A 17530-nucleotide genomic window follows, 5' to 3' on the forward strand; every position below is an offset into this window, starting at 1 on the left:
TGTTTATAGTTTCACTTCCTTATTGGACACTGACAGGAAGTGACATACAGCAGATGAAGGCAAACTATTTTAAACTGTTGCCGTTCCAACCATGTTAAATCAATTGGAAATTAGTCAAACTGCTAAGGAACTTTACCTCTATCTGTGTCACTTCCTGTCAGCAGCTTAAAAATAACTTTTCTGCCCAACATTTCTTCATTAAAATTGCTGCTTCACTTAAGTATTTGCTGTAGAAAGTACGCAAGTATTCAAAGTACAAATACAAAACGTCAAAATTGTGCCCGGAGTTCCCTCTGTACGGCAACACGACGGGGACAAACTTTCTTCTTTTGTCGTGAGTCAGTGACTATTGACAGTAAATCTGCACAGCGCCACCTGCTGTTCGGGAGTGTGTATTATTAGGCTTTTAAAATGAACAAAACACATGGACATATATACTTTTTGAGCCTTTATAGAAAGAAGTAAAGTGCGGTAGAGATCCTTAAATACTTATAACATTATATATAACATAAGTACAGAACTAAATTTACTTTGTTACTGCAACTATGGGCCTTAATAAATGGGTAATCCACATTTCTTGATACAGTAAGACTGAAACATGTTGGTTGCCTTGTCTGCATAAACTCCTCCGTTTTGGTAACATTCGGGAGGAAAAGGCCACGTCGTTCCCATTGGTCTCGGTCCAAATACTTCGTCTGACTCACGCTGAGCTGTGAGACACTGTTTACATTTGGGACACGCCTCACACGGGACACTTTCTCACTGTAACGGGACGGGACAGGGGGGAGTGTCCCGGCCAGGGATGGATCGTGCACACAAAGTCATCTGTTTAATACACGACTGTCTGCAAAGTGTGTTTTACTTTGCCTCACACCTTTACTGCATCTTTACCATTAATTTCAGCCTTCGGATTGCCACCACTACAATGCTAGGATATAAAGCTACTATCGTTTTTATTTCAGAGCATTTTGTTTGAAAAACCTTGTCTGCAAAACAAATAGACTGAAAAACATTGAATTTGACAGTAAATATATATATATGTGTTTCATGGCTGGGTATCGCTACATTAGTTTTTTATACCGGTACTTTAACAATACTTGTTTTTTGATATTTTTTCTGACACTTATTCTAAATTATTTGTAGTATAAAACTATAAGGCGGCACAATGGTTAGCGCTCGTGCTTCAGAGCAAGAAGTTCCCAGGTTCGATTCCCACCTGGGCGGGGCCTTTCTGTGGCGTTTGCATGTTCTTATCATGTCTGCGTAGGTTTCCTCCGGTTTCTCCTACCACTAAAAACATGTACAATAGGCCAGGATGAATGAGTGTGTGTTTGAGAGTTCGCATGGGGGACGACGGATGGAAATTAGCCCAAAGGCTACAATCAGGTGTGGCTTGTTTACATGCATGAGACCCATGTATGTTCATTAACATGCACTGTCCCGACCAAATAAATGAAAAAAAAAAAGATTATAATGTTTCCTTCCATTGCATTTCTTTTGTATCATTTGTTTGAGGTGAAACGACCAAGAAACTTCCTTTAATGACAAAAGGGCAGAAAAACCCAAGTTTTTATTTTTTTCCCCTCCACTTTTACCTTTTTTTTTGACGTTTACCCCCAAATATCCCTATTTTTCCCCCCCCAATATTTTTAACTTATTTTTCCCCCAATATAATTCAAAAAGAAATCCCTGAAACTGTTTCTCTTTTTTTCCCTTCTTTTTATCCCCACTTGTCATTTCAAATTTTTTCAACTTTAAATGTTGACGATCAACAGCATCAAAAGTGGAATATAAAGATTTAATATATATATTTTTTTTTTCAATACCAGTAGAGCCTAAACGTTTTTTTTCAAAACTAGACTGGTGTCGTTTATCAGTACCCAGCTCTTGTTAAGTAACGTGGATTAATATTAAAGGGGCCCCGGCGGGATTTATTCAACACAGACTGTAATATTTGCTCTGTTTCAGGGCGGGCTGTCGGTCGACTCCATCTCAGACCTGGTGGAGAGTCAGTCCCGCCTGTTGGAGGCGCTGCAGCTCTCTCACCCCGCGGAGCTGGACCTGAAGAAGGCCCAGGACGGCTCCTCCAGGGGGCGCACTCAGACCAAACTCAGCCTGAACCCCATCTACCGACAGGTCCCGCGTGTGGTGGAGCGATGCTGCAGCTACATAGAGACGCACGGTCAGTCCCACGGAACAAACTCATATCGAAGTTTAGTTTTAGAGATGAGATGGTCGCCTATACATAGTAGTTTGATTAATATAAGTAATGTCCATCCATCCATCCATCCTCTTCCTTCCGCAGTGGGCGCAGATTTTTGTTTACAGAGGAAGATTTTCATTCACATTTCTAAACTTTTCAACTTGACAGAGGCCAGGGCGAAATCTGTGTCGAAAAGGCCGATTTACTGGTCGACGTACGTCACATCTATGGCCCTGAACCGAAAGGACAGACCCTGGATACAAGTGGAGTTTCCTCCCATGGGGGCTGGGCGTGTCTTGAGAGACAGAGTAACTTTAGAGGCCTCCTTTACTATTCCTTATAAGTGATTTGCCTCAGGTGCACTGTGGAGCGGGTCAGACTGTTTTTCATGCAGGCTAGCTGATACCATAGACATGCACTAGCCTAGCGCCACTTAACTCTTCAAATATAAGAACTGCATGAATTACAAAAAAAATATCCCCAGAAATCAACAACACTTTGGATAACTAGGAAATGAGGCCCTATGTCAAAAAATCCTGAAATATCCCTTTAAGATTATGGGGAACCATGACTCACTAAAGCAGCAGCAGGATGGGGATAAACAGCGCCATTAGTGGAGACATGGTGTAATTGCAGCTCAAATTGCCATCAGAGAAACTAAGGGAAGCCCATGCTTGGACAGCTGCCTCAGTAAAACAACCCCAGTCCAGCGGAGAAAATGCTAAATAAAACAAGAATGCTTTTTAAGAGCGGGTATTATGCTTTTGTCAGGTATTTGGCAACCATGTCAAACAAATCTTAATTGCTATGTTACACGTTGTTGGTCAGAAAATGCAATATTGATCTAAAACAGCTGCTAGCGCTAGCGGCTCAAAACACAGCTCCAGGTGTGTTTTTGATGAAAGAACGACATTGTACCATGGTATAAAGCTCTAAAAGGTTGATTTTGCATGAAACATTGATCATGAAGTGCCAAATGGCTGATTACTTCCTATCAAGGCTTCATTTCTGGAACCTAAACTCTCTGTGTTTCTCTCATTTCATTTCTGTTATCATCCAACTCATACCAGGTCTTAAAAAGCACCTTTTGCTTTGTCGTCTCTCTGCAGGTTTGCAAACAGTGGGCATCTTCAGAGTGGGCAGCTCCAAGAAACGAGTCAGACAGGTTTGTTCGGATTGAAAACCTCAGATGCAAATGTTTAAGTCATTAAACCAAATACCCACATTTCCGCAGTTTGCATGAATCAAACAGGACAGTAAGTTGTGTAAGTGTTCGTGCTGCGGTGGGTCCGGGATTCCTCTCCCTGTTCAGATATAAAAATACTCTCCGTGTGAAAAGCTGCTGAGTACGATTTCCTGTTTTTTTGAGAGATTCAAGGTCCACCGGGAAAAATGACCTCCGTGTGACCCCCCATTCACAGGCCCCTCTGTTTTTGAGTCAATATTATGTTTAATGAGAGTTTTTTTATATTTTGTATCTTCTGACCATTTGAAGACTCTTGAGTTTTGATATTTTGCAAACTCTTAGGCTCTCGGGGAGTAGGATCATTTTTCGTGACGGTTTGGGCGAGATTAGGAATAAAAAGCCTTGGTTTTGGGACTGTCCTTTTTCGGGGACATATTGTCTACTATTTTTGTTCAATTAGGGCTGTCATGATAATTACTATATCGACTTACTTACTAAGTAACGTGTTTACCTTAACAAATCCTTCCCGTAGTCCCTCTGGGGGTAATACAAGTGTTAATGGGATGATTGGGGGGTCTTTCATCGCCCCCTGGTGTCTCTGGCCAGAATAGAATACGAGCAATCGCGATGTCGTCACATCCGTTGGCCGTGGTCGGCATTTTACGTTTTCATATTTGCTAAAAATTAAAATCCTATGATCGGCAAAAACAATGTCCATAAACAGGACATTGCTTCTCAACAGATCTATCATTTTAGAAAACCGTGTTAGAGGCCTGGAAGCATCAGCTGTTGCCGACCATTCACCAAAACATTCGGCGAAAATTGCGTAAGTGAATAACAGCAATCGCTCGTATAGAATCACGAAGTTTGCAACTTGACTGCCACCGGTCCGGAGCAAGCAAAACACACTAATGGAATCACGAAGAAGAAGCTAGCATGCTAATGGGTAAAGCTAACTGTGGGCTAGCGCCATTTAAACAGTATTTACAACCAAATTTGAGTGAAAAAAATGATCTCCATTGTGTAATTGGATGTACAATATCCCTCTGTCCCTTTGTCTTTTCTGTCAGCGTAGTATTTACTCTCACGGACAGTTAATGAGTAAAAAAACGCAACATGCTACGACACCTGCAGTGGTGCGTATGGCCTCTTGGAGCAAGAGTTACTTAGTGCTGCTTTAAAAGTAGTTTGGTCAAAGTTTTGCCATATTTTAATCACTATTTTGTCGCGATTATGTAGCTCTTTTGTTGCACTTTCATACCCTTTTTCATCTAATTTTTGTTGTTATTTTTGAAGCTCTTTTCAAGAAGCTTTTAGATTTGGGTAAAGCCAAACTGGAGAAAATGTGCTTGATTAAGACGGGGGTTAAGAGGTTCATTTGTAATACGGCAGTTCTACACAGGGACAAGTCACAACTTACAGGGTCACTTTGAAATTGATCCAAATGCTTTATAATTAGAAGCAGAGATGTCTGAGTTTACAATATACTAAAGTGTTTTTTTGTGATATTTGTGTGTAGTTACGTGAGGATTTCGACCTGGGCGTGGACGTGCAGCTGGACGAGGAGCAGAGCGTGCACGACGTGGCGGCGCTGCTGAAGGAGTTCCTCAGAGACATGCCTGACCCGTTACTACCGCGAGAGCTGTACGCCGCCTTCCTCCACACCAACCGTACGAGCCCGCGTTATATGTTTGTGAAAGGCGTCGTTATTTGTGCGTAACCCCTCCCCCTCCTCGTCTCCTGCAGTGCTCCGCGGCTCGGACCAGCTGGAGTTCTTGCAGACGCTGCTGTACCTGCTGCCGCCGTGTAACTGCGACACTCTGCTGAGGCTGCTCACTCTGCTGCACACCGTCCAGGGCTACGCACAGGACGCGGTCAGCACCAGCGGGCAAGAGGTCAGAAACACGCCCCCCATCTGAGAAATCACTACAGCTGATGGAAAATGTAAAGAGGGTTCAGCTCCCTACAAACACCCCCTGCTCAGGCTTTTCCTCATTAGCTGACTTCAAAATGACATTATAAAAACCTACAGTGTTCTGAATGCTAACTCAAAGTCATAGGCTATTTGTAAAAACGTTTCTTAAAAGCAGTTACTTTGGGAATTCTTACTTTACTTAAAGCAGTACTAAGTAACTCATGCCCCTAGAGGCCATAAGCGCCACTGCAGGTGTTTTTTTACTCATTAATTGCCCCCGAGAGTAAATACTACACTGACAGGAAAGACAAAGGGAGAGAGGGATATTGTACATCCAATTCCACAATGTAGATCATTTTTGAGTTAGCTTTGCCCGTTAGCCTGTTAGCTTCTTCTTCGTGATTCCATTAGTGTGTATTGGTGGCTCCGACCCGGTGGCAGTCAAGTTGTAATTGTGGTTTTCTGGCCAGAGACACCAGGGAGAGATGAAAGACACTTGTATTACCCACAGAGGGACTACGGAAAGGATTTATTAATGTAAACAAGTTATTTAGTTCTGCTTTAAAGCTGCACTAGTTATCCCATTTCAAACCCTGAAAGTCAGTTGTAGTTGTTGTGAGCTGCAGCTGAAACTCGTTTCTAGCTCTCACAGACCCTGCCACACATCCCTCTTGTTCAGTTTATTACACGTGTGTTTCAGTTGATGCTCAGGTCACCACTATATTTAGACTCACATGGTTTGTTCATCACAACAAAATTTATTGATTACAACCAATTTTAAAGGCACTATACCTGATTTTTTTTTCTCGTACTAGTAATTAATTTAGACGAGAACTAGCATTTGAATTTAATGGCTTCCTCTTTCATTGTTTAAATCAGGCTTCTTGAAAAGAAAGTTTGGAAAAGGTTAGGCTTTAGTCTAATCTTTTTATAAACCCCATCTGGACCGAGTTTGTCATGACTCAAATCTTAAAGCTTCTTGAAAAAAGTATCAAAATAGCGACAAAAACGAGACCAAAAAACATTTTAAAAAGTGACAAAAACATGGCAAAAAATGTCACACAAAAACTATGGAGAAAGTGGCTAAAATGCGATGAAAATAAAAGTCAACAACGCGGCACCAACGCAAGGAAAAAGGTCAGCCTAGATCCATTTTGCTGGTCTTAGCTTTCAAATGAGGCGTTACACTGGCCTATAGGTTGTAAAGCCAAACTGTAGGAAATGCACTCGGTTACAGCGAGGGTTAAGAGGTTAAAGGCACAATTTTATTAATTTTTTTCTAGTAATGGAATTTGTTTTGTCCTCCTGAGTTTACAGTTCACTAAATACTGCGCTATAGTAGATTGTAAACTCAGACATTTCTGCGTCTAATTATAAAGCATTTGGGACAATTTTATGAACCTGCAGGCGAGTTTTCTTGCATTTCTGTGAAAGTGACCCTGAAAAGTGACCCTGCAAGTTGTGAAAAGTGCCTTTAATCCGCCCCTGTAAATACTTGTTATACCACAAGGAAAGTTAGGAATGAGTTTGGACCACAACTAACATTTAGATTAATTACATTCAAATCGTGGCTTCCTCTTTCATTCACAGTCAGGTATAGGGCTGTTTAGTTGCCTCTACACATGTTGGAATTTGCACGTCTTGTTCATAGACTGTAAAACAAATGGACGTCTTCTGCTCACTCCTCCCCGTTTACCATAATGACCACGATCATGGGGGAATTCGTGGCGGATTTACAGACTCCTCCTCCCCAGCTCTGACGAAGCATGTTCCTAAAAAGGGCATAAGGGCGGGATCTTCACCGTAGACTCGGCCCTTGCGTGACATGTAGCTCGCGCTGCTCCAATGCTAACAGTCCGACCTTCATTAAGTACCAGATTTCTAAAATTCTTCTTACAAAAACCAGCCTGGTTTCATATATTGTGATTAACCCAGCGTTATCTCAGGAGGAATATCTAGCCTAGTCTAGTGTTGAAAAAATTTAAACCAGGCGTTAAAGTTGTTTTTAAGGTGTCTAAACTCCAATGCTTTTCAATGGGGGCCTAGTGGCGATATGGAGGTACTACAGCAATGGCGGAGCAGTGGCGTCCCCCAGTGTCGTGGTCATAAAGCAGAGCAGCCAGCGGCCATTGGTCTTGTTCTACAGGATTATAAATATCATTCTTGACAAAAACTGTCCTGCAGAAGAAGAAATACAACATCAACCCCTGACTGAAACTTGCAAGTCCTCGATCTCCCAATCCAAATGTTATATGGTTAAATGTGCAGGTTTGTCTCTATGTATAATGTGATATGTTTCTCTTTCCGTGTGCAGATCCCGGGGAATAAGATGACGGCGGCGAATCTGGCCGTGATCTTCGGCCCGAACCTTCTGCAGAAGGAGCGAGACCTGTCTGCTCACTCGCTGGGCATCGAGGACAGCAGCGCCATCATCAACCTGACGCTCATGCTCATCCAGAACTACAGGAAGCTCTTCATTGTAAGGACCACCTGAAGCTTTACATGTTTTAAACTTCTCATGAAATCTGTTGAAATCTGATTTAATGACATTTAAAGGGGGTAGATGCAGGTTCGCCATTTTATACTCACTACTGCCACCTCAGGTCATTCGTGTAACTGCACCTTCTATATTAAGCTCGTGCATGACGGCACTTCAGTGCAGGATTTTAGAGGCAGTTGTGGTGAACAGGTCTGAGCTCATTCTACGCATGACTGGGACATGTAGGGGGAGGAAAACACTTTAGCATTTTTAAACTCCGCATAGTCTCTTTAAAGGATCTATATCCTGCTATTTTAGCCATTCCAAAGTTAAGTATAGGCATTTATATGATATATTGTAGCTCTACCACTATGGAGCACTCATTTTTGTGATAAATATAAGTGTTTCTGGAGGTATTTTTCGAACCCGGAAGACACAACGCTTCGATTCAGTTAACTCCGCCCCCTCTCTCCGCACATACAACTTTACCGTAATATAAATAAACAGCAATAAGTGAAGTCACTTCACGATGCAGTTATACGGAGTTGACATCAGCAATACAGCTTCATAAATGGCTAACACACAAGCTAATATGCTAACACACAAGCTAATATGCTAACACACAAGCTAACACGCGCTTGGATTGACTCACCCTCTGCTCCATCGCTGTTTACATTGTGGGACTCGCGTTGGTTATAAAAGTTAATCCACTTTGGTTCTGGTGAAGGTTCACCAAACATCCATCAGTGACAATCACAGAAAAACAATATTTTGCTGATAGTCGCTGAATCCCGGAGAAACTTCGATTGGCCTCTTCTTGAAAAAAGTTGAACAAACTCCCGTCCCCGTAGCCAAACGCGCTTCTTTTTCTCCGTGACATGATCGTTAGTTAAGAATAAGAACAGGTGTGTCCAGTTATAACGAGCTCCATCTTCACAGCTGCAGCGCAAACATGACTGATCTGTTCAGACGCGATGTGTTTGTTTTGGCCACAGCTGACCTGGAAGCACCTCGGGCACATCCTTTTTTATTCTTTTTTTATTTATTTATTATTTATTTTTTACTCTTTGTTTCTCTCTTACGACAGAAATAATGAAAACGCTGTTTTACAAATGAAAATCCGTCCGTAAGCATAGAATTAAGACATTACATTACAGACGTCGAGCACTTCCGTTCCGCTGTTACGACACAACTGAACACTCAGTCGTTCACCAGGAGAGGGCGGAGCAGCTGCTCAGAGAGCAGGATTCAGGAGGATTACTGAGAGCTGCGTGAATGAAGCCACAAACCACTCTGGGGGTGTTTTTGATAAGGAAATAGCATAACAACATGGCTAAAAGCTCCAAAAAGTCGATTTTGCATGATATAGGACCTTTAAGGATTTAGTTTTAGCTCCATTAGTTAATTCCACATTCTGCTGTTCCAGGTCTCGACCGAGCTGCAGCAGGAGGTCCTCATGAGCCTGATCCAGACGGACCCGGACATCATCGACTACCTCCTGCGCCGGAAGCTCAGGTAACCACGGTAACCACACCCGCCCCGTGATATGTTTGTTCTTCATCCTCACCGACCGCTCTCCTCCTCCTCCTCAGCTGCAGCCGGCTCCCCTCTGACGGCTCGGAGCCCAGCGGCCGGCGGGACACGGGCGCCTCCCTGGACTCCGTCGGGGCGTCCAGCGGGAGCCTGTCCCCGCCCTCGCCCCTGTTCCCCCCCGAGGCCGGCTCGTCCCAGGGCAGCCTGACCAGTGAAGTCTTCCTCAAAGTGCTGAAGCTCAACCAGAGCCGCAAGAAGCAGGGGCACAGATACGGTGAGGCCAGGGCGCACGGGGGTGCAGGGGGGTGAGCGGGTCAGGGGGGGGGGGGGGCGGGTCAGGGGGTTGTGTCCTTGGGCAAGACACGTCACCACCTTTTGATAATCAACTAAGATGGGGTTAATATCAGTGTTAATTTTGACAACATATTTTAATTTCGTTTTAGTCTTTTGAAGAAAATGTAATTCAATTTTAGGCCAGATTTAGTCAAAAAATATCTTCAATTTTAGTCTAGTTTTAGACTAAGTTTCGACTAAAATTGCAAGTAAATTTAGTAAATTTAATGGACTTTGCATTTCTAATATTCATTGTAATCATATTTAATCAATGTCCTCTTCTTATGATCTGAGGCTCTTTCAGACGGTCAATATAAGTCTGGATGATTTTAGTCTCTCCTTTTCATTTTTATTTAGTCGTAAAAAATATAATTTTGACTAAAATGAAGGCTAAATATTTTAGTCCACGAAATGAACACTGGTTAATACTAGAGGTGGGAGATATATCGTCTACAAGATAATATTGAAATAGCAGTGTGGAAGATATGCAAATGTTAAGAAATGTAAGAAATGTTAGGAAAATGTGGGAAATTATATTTTTTTTAAAGGGGGGGGGATAATGGGAAAAAAGATAGGGGGGGGAAACAGATAACAATTGGTAGAATTAGGGGGGAAAAATAGGGAAAATCTATTTAAAAAATGGGAAATGGAGGATTAAAAATGGAGAACAGATGGGGGAAAAATTGTGGATAAACTTGATTAAAATGTGTGTGTTTTTTAGGGAACAAATGTGTTTTTTTTCTGCCCTTTTGTCGTCTGTTCAGGACAATTATCTTTTTGAGCGACAAAGCGATGCAACTGAAGATATTTGCGGCACAGTTTTGTATATTTCCATTTGCTAATATATCGCTGCATCATCGTTATCGAGAAAGTCCCAAAAATATAGAGATTTTCATCAATATCGCCCAGGCCTAGTTATTACTCATTTTGATGCTGATTGGTTTAAGCTGATACTTTTTAAATGCGTCTGCCATTTGCAGTAGGGGGGGGTATATCGTGTCATATATCGTTATCGCGATATTATTTTATTATATCGTACTTTATTTATATGCTTGTGGACATGATATAATTTATGTTGCTCAGCTTCATCAGAGCAGCATCAACTCTGACTGTAGAACACGGGGACAGCTGCTTAAAAAGTAAAATTTAATTAGGGCTGTAAACTGCTGGATCATATTTGCGAGGAAATGAGTGTGAAAAAAAGAAAGAAATATCTTTGCTTTCATCTTCCCAATAGGCGTAAGGCTGGCATTTTTAAGTAATTTGTCTGTGATAGAGATTTATATATCGTGACAGAGATTTAACCTCTTAACTCCCGCCTGAACCGAGAGGATCTTTTTCCTCACGTCATCAGATTTATTCCCCAACATTTTTCTTGTTGGGTGTTCAACTCATTTTTGTACGTTTTTTTTGTAATTTTTTCGTCCATTTTTTATCACATTTTTTGTCACATTTTGGTCATTTTTTGTCCATTTTTTGTCATTTTTTGTCAACTTTTTATCACATTATTGTCCTTTTTTCGTCAATTTTTTAAATCAATTTTTTGTCATTTTTGTAACATTTTTGTCTTTTTTTTGGTCAAATTTTTGGCATTTTTTCATCAATTTTTTGTCAATTTCTTGTGACATTTTTGTGACATTTTTGCCACTTTTTCATCAATTTTTCTTTACTTTTTTGTCACATTTTCCATCATTGTTTTGGTCTCAGTTTTGTTGCTCTTTTCACAGCTTTTTTCCAGAAGCTTTTGGACTGGGGTAAAGCCAAACTGGAGAAAATGTGCTCGGTTCAGGTGGGAGTTAAGGGGTTTAGGCCATATCGCCTTGTCCTCATTTGCAGTTTTCAAAAGAGTGTGATTCATTGTAGGTGGCGGTGAAGTGCTGACCTTCTTTGACATCTTCTGCCTCGTTTGTTTTCAAGTTTGCAGCACCATCTAGTGGAGAACTACAGGCATCACATAGTTTTACATTACAGATCTGAAGCCAAGGCTACAGCAAATGAATCAAATACCAGTAAGATTCAAAGGGATTGGGTCGACAAACTGCTCTGTTCGGTTAGAGTGATATTAAACCAATGTGGATTTGAAAATGTAAAATACAGGCTTTAAAGCATCTGGACACTACTGTTTGACACTGTTATTAAGTCTGTGAAAAACAAAATGGGTGTTTTCTTTATTTATTCCTCACATTTCCCACTCACGTCCCCGTCTCTCTCTGCTGCGTTCTCCAGGTGACCTTCCCGCGGACAAATCCATCTCCCACATGCGACAGTTCCACTCCCACCACAACCTCCTGAGCCTGGTCCACCCCTCGCCCCCGTGCTCCGCCTCCTGGGCCCGCACCACGGCCCCGGACCCCGACGCCCCGGACCCCCGCAGGACCCTGCGCCTGTCCCTGAGCGGAGGGGGAGGAGGGGGAGGAGGAGGACCGGGCGGCAGCTGCTCCAGTCTGAGCGGCTCCACCGACAGCAACATCTGGGTCAGACAGACGCCGCAGGACGAGAGCAAGAACTCCCCGGTCAGCAACTTCTGGGACTTTTTCACGGGGAAGGGGTCGGGGTCCGAGACGATGGTATGATGAAGAACAAAGACGGGACGATGCAGCTCCCCTCACCTTAAAGGAGACATATCGTGCAACCTTTTGAGCTTTACACTGTGTTTTTGTTCCCTCGTCAGAGAGTATTTCACTACATTCACGCAGTTTATCCTGTAGCTGTTGTTTCTTCTTCTATGGTGTCAGCACTTTGTTCTGTTGCCAGGTGTAGCAGCCAAACCCAAGCCCGAAAATATCTGAAAAACTGCCCGAAACCAGCTGCAATTCCCAATATTTGTTTACTAGTTTACAAAACTAAGTTGATTCGGATCTGTCCCTTTCTCCATCTCTCACTGAAAAAGCCTCTCTGAAAGCCTTGGATTTAAAAATGTTGCTCAATTTTCATCAAAAACAAGCTAAATATTGCCTGTTTGACATTGAAAACAGCAGAGCATAAACCGCAGAAAAGCATCGCCTGGCTCATGTTGTCATTTGAGATTTATGTCCCACCACACGCCGACCCCGCGGGTGTTCCCGGGCTCGAGCGCCCGCCCTGGACTGCCCACGAGGCAATTCTGCCCCTTTAACAATATTATTCAATAGAGCGTGTAAGGCACAAGAGTCATCGTTTTCTTCTCTTTCATGTCCATATTGAAGTTTTTTTTACCTTTATTAAATCCTGGTCAGTGACTTCATTTTTAGAAGGTTATATCACAAATACTTCTCATTAATTCTCATTCATTTGTTTCTATTCTCATTATCCGGAGCAGTTTTCCTCTTTCTACATTCTCACTCTCAGCTGGTTAAAAAGCTCACACCTGACGGTTCATATTTGTGAATGAGAATAAATGAGCTCAGTCAGTGTTGAGTTAGCATTTTTCAGGCTCACTGCTGCAATGCTTTTCACCACCAGATGGCGCCTATAAGCCAACCAACACTGTGTGATACAGTGTGACACAATTTGTCACTAGTGAGTACAATTACATCCTTATTATATCCCAAAACTGACATAATCCAAGATTATATCAATTCTGAGCTGTTCTGCTCAACATGTTTTAAATCAGGCCATAAAAATGAAACTGAAAGTTTGTTTTAAATAAGGTATTCGTTCGCCCCAGGCAAAGTCTTCACCAGCTCAAGATCATTGTTACTATTTAATTCTTACAGACACATTTCAAATCATACAATGTAAAACACGCCCAATCATTCAACTTAAACCAACTGTTTTGTTTACAGACTAGGTATTGAAGCAGCACATAATGGACGTTCTATTTCTATGTAAAGTAAATACATAAAAGTTCCAGTGGGACCGAGATGTTGCTGGACTAAGTGTCAAAAAAAAAGTGTGGGAATTTCCCTTTATTCCTCTAACGCTCCTGTCGCCCACCTTGATGTACAGAGCTCACTTTTTAATATGCGAAATATCACAAATTGTCTATCTTTGTGTCTTTTAACTTATTTATGCAGTAAAAACCCTGTAAGAGCTCAGCAAAACCCACTGTCATGTGTAGTTTGACCTCTTATTACTAGGGAAATCATATTTTTGTACACCATTTTACTATTTTTTTGCTGTTTATTATTGTTGCATCTTTGTCTTAGGTCAGCACTTGTATCTAAAGGCTGCTGACCGTGTGGCCTCAAAGCACCTAATAAATGTTGATTAAACAAACATTTTCTGTATTATCTGTTTGACTGAAAGCTGTCGTGAATGAATGAGTAGCATTTCTTTATTCTCCAATAATCTTAAATCAGCAAATTGATACAATGGCTTGATTTTAGCCCATTTCATTCAAATCCTGTCTTGTATTTGTTTAATATTTCCGTCTTCTCTCAAATATTAATGCTCCTGGATGAGTTGGACATTGCTCGGTGACATAAAATCATAAATTTAAATCACAAAATGAATCAAAAGCTGAATGGATAAATAAGACACGAGAATGCACTTCGATTCAAAACCACTTTGTGTTTTATTTCCGTTTTGGCCGAAACCAGCCTTTGATCCCAAACTTCACTGCAGTTAACGTGGCAACAGCCTCGCGAGCGGACCGTGAACACAGAGACATACCCAGACATGAAATAAATGAATAAATAACAAAATAACAGTACGACTTAATGAGCTTTGATGAGAGGTAATGCTTTTCGTGAGGCTGCCGTTTTTGTTCGAGAGAGAGAGAGAGAATACTGGAGTGTTTTGACAAGTAATGCCTTTTTCAAAACATTTGTACATTCGAGGTGAAAGCCCAGGCGGGACATTTCAAGACAAAAGTTGATGCGCTGCTTTGCCCAAAGAGAAAAAGACACCAACTGGATTTAGCAACAGCAGTTTGAACTCATTTCCTAACATTTCAGCTTTCAAGCACATTTCACAACTTCCAAACAACTGCTCTTCTATCAGCTCATTGTTGCGATGTTTTCCATCCATTGCAGGACTTTTAAAACCCCACAGAGGGAACAAAAACAAAGTCTGTGCATCAGGAAAGGAAGAAAAATAATAATTTGATAGAATAACCTGGTCATTTTGTACACTGAAGTCGCCCGTTGAGATCGTGTTGCTAAACTTGCAGTAATAATCAAACAAGAGGACCTGACAACGGAGCCCTTTGAGCCCATTTTTATTTGTCAAAATCGTCCATTTTGTGATATACTATAAGCACCAAATATGGGCTTAAAAAGCACTATATTAGATTTGATTTTAGTAATAGAACTAAATAATTGTTCTCCTTTAGTACAGTGTAGTATTTTGATTGTTTTTCTAATGTTTTTATTGATTTTGATTGATACACTTCAGGTTCAACTTTCCCGTCAATCTTTAATCAAATCTAAACTTAGCAGTGGTGGAAAGTAAAGTAAAAATTACAAATTATAGGTACTTTTACTTTGGTAAATGTTATGATGAATATTTATCACTTTTACTTAACTACATTTTAGAGCCTGTACCTGTACTTTCTTATCCACTACATTTTTAAATTGAGCAAAAAGTATTTTATTTTCAAAGTGACCTCTCTACGATGAACTGGTTTAGTCCCAGTTTAGACTTGGTTTACTCCTTTAGACTTAGTTTAGTTCCTGTTTTTGACCCGAGTTAGTGGTTTACTCGTTTAGACCTGGTTTGTAGGTATGGGCGGATCGATACCACAGTATCAATATACCAGCTACTTTTTAAGGATCGATATTTGGGCAAAAAGTATCGATACTAATTTGCATAGGTAAAAAGAAGGCGTGGCAACAATTTTAAACAGAAAAGGACGATTAAAATCTTTGTTCTGGGCCAAAACAGTCACAACAGCAGAGGATTGAACTGAGCCATATCATTCTGGTTTAGATTCTGTTTGTCATTAAAGTATTCATTTTAAACTTTATGTATTTAAGTTCACATTAACATTGTTTAATGACCCAGTTAAAGTAATATATTTTAAATGTACCTATTAATTATATAAAATAACCAGTTTTAGAAATTTAGATTGATTGAAATACATTCACCCATATAAAATGACCAGTATCGGTATCAAGAAAAACAACCCCAAAAGTATCGGTATCGATTCCAAAAAATGTGGCATCGCCCATCCCTGCTGGTTTGATTCAAATAATTAAAAATATCCTGCACATTAAACTCTTTAATACTTTTACTTTTTACTTATAAAGTACATTTTACAATTCATACTTTTATACCTTTACTTGAGTACAAATTTTATCAAATACTCTACTTCAGTACATTTTCGGTCCTTTATACTTAAGAATACGGAGTACTTCTTCCACCACTGAAACTCAGACACTGTGCATCTAATTTTAATGTATTTGTATCAATTTCATGAACTTACAGGTTGGTTTTCTAGCATTTCTGTGAACGTGACCCTCAAAAGTGACGCTGCAAGTTGTGAAACGTGTCTATAAACTCTTTCCTGTGAAGAATTTAGACGCTACAAATATGTTCAGAAAGTTAGAAATGAGTTTGCACCACAACAAACATTTTAATTTAGTGGTATTTGAGCTTTAATAAAGGCCTAACGTTGTGTTTCCCAAAGCCTATAAGCAATCCAAACAATCCAATATGGTATTTGTTTAGGAGAATCCCGGTGGTGTCTTTTTCGATTGTCTTTTTCGATGTTTGAACAATCGTGAACAGAACTGCTTTTCCGCTCAAGTTTTGCTCCAGATGAACTGAGTGACAGAATCGTCGTTTTAAGCACTGATTTTAGTTTTAAAAAAATTTACGTTTCTGATTATTTCAAGCAAGCAATTATATACTTTATTTCCCAATATATTTTTTATATACACATCTTTGTTTACACTAGAAATCTCTGAATGATCGGAAGCTGCCTACGCCACAAACGGCAGACAAACGGGTAAAAATTAGTAAAATACGACGATAAAAACAATAGACATTCATAATAACATTAATACATTTAAATAAAGAGCATTTTTACCGCTGTTTTTTTTTACATGTTTCAGTCTCTTTTTAGTTTCCGGGAAGTGACTTTTCCCGCGAAACCGTAGCTGTGTGAACTTGTGCTTGTTCTGAGATTATTGTACTTCTCAAAAGAGGTAAGAAGACGAGAGATTTTGCGCGTAAAGTTGGATAAAAATGGCAGAAAAACTGACGGAAATGGTTGATTCTCTTCATATACATCAACAAAGGAAGCTTAATGTCAGTGATTTTTAAGATATGTACTGCGTATTAGCCAGCCGGACAACCTCACTTGAAAACAATGCTTATACCCGTCTGAAATTAAACTCATTTTAATCTGAGAAAAAGCGTTTTGTTTATAGCGGTCAAGGTTGAAACTTCACTTTATTGTTGTTTAAGGGGATAAAACAAAATCTCATGGTATAAGTGCGATATTGTCACAAAATGCCTTGGTAAGTACTTTGTTAAAACATGAAGAAATGACTGTTATTTATCATATAATGGCACAAAGCTACTGATCATGGTCTATCCCACGAGTGTCTAAACCGGGGGTGTCAAACGTACGGCCTGCGGGCTTGAGCCGGCCCGCGAGATGATTTAATCCGGCCCCTGCCCTGTAGAGCATAAATTCCAGAGTATGTACGTCTCTAGCCCATTCCTGTGTGATTTTAAGAAAATTTAGCCGTTGTTATTAATGAAGCTACAGTCAAATTGGGGCTTTAACCAAATCACAGCTTATTATTATTCATTTATTGGAAATATTTTGGCCCGCGACCCAAAATGAGTTTGACACCCCTGGTCTAAACTATGACCCCGGTGCCAGAAGTGGCACTCTGGACTCCAAATGATCAGGGGTAGATTTTATAACTACACGTTTAAAGTGAAACACTGCAGTTGAATAGGGATCAATCAATTGAAATAGATTACTGACGCAAATATGGGGGAAAA

At 40.6% G+C, this 17530-nt stretch overlaps 1 protein-coding gene across 2 annotated transcripts in view; it reads left to right on the forward strand.

Annotated features, from left to right (window-relative positions):
- arhgap36 (Rho GTPase activating protein 36) overlaps positions 1 to 12342 on the forward strand; it is a 93642-nt gene extending 81300 nt beyond the window's left edge. For both annotated transcript variants that reach the window (XM_079579913.1, XM_079579914.1), the window contains exons 5-12: positions 1969 to 2182; positions 3313 to 3368; positions 4909 to 5059; positions 5136 to 5284; positions 7619 to 7783; positions 9210 to 9298; positions 9376 to 9590; positions 11876 to 12342. In XM_079579913.1, the coding sequence (XP_079436039.1) occupies positions 1969 to 2182; positions 3313 to 3368; positions 4909 to 5059; positions 5136 to 5284; positions 7619 to 7783; positions 9210 to 9298; positions 9376 to 9590; positions 11876 to 12222 (1386 nt within the window). In that variant the 3' untranslated portion in view covers positions 12223 to 12342. The remainder of the gene's footprint in view (positions 1 to 1968; positions 2183 to 3312; positions 3369 to 4908; positions 5060 to 5135; positions 5285 to 7618; positions 7784 to 9209; positions 9299 to 9375; positions 9591 to 11875) is intronic.
- The last annotated feature ends 5188 nt before the right edge of the window (positions 12343 to 17530 follow it).

This window comes from Gobius niger, assembly GCF_951799975.1.
Source record: "Gobius niger genome assembly, chromosome: 21".
Lineage (NCBI taxonomy): Eukaryota > Metazoa > Chordata > Actinopteri > Gobiiformes > Gobiidae > Gobius > Gobius niger.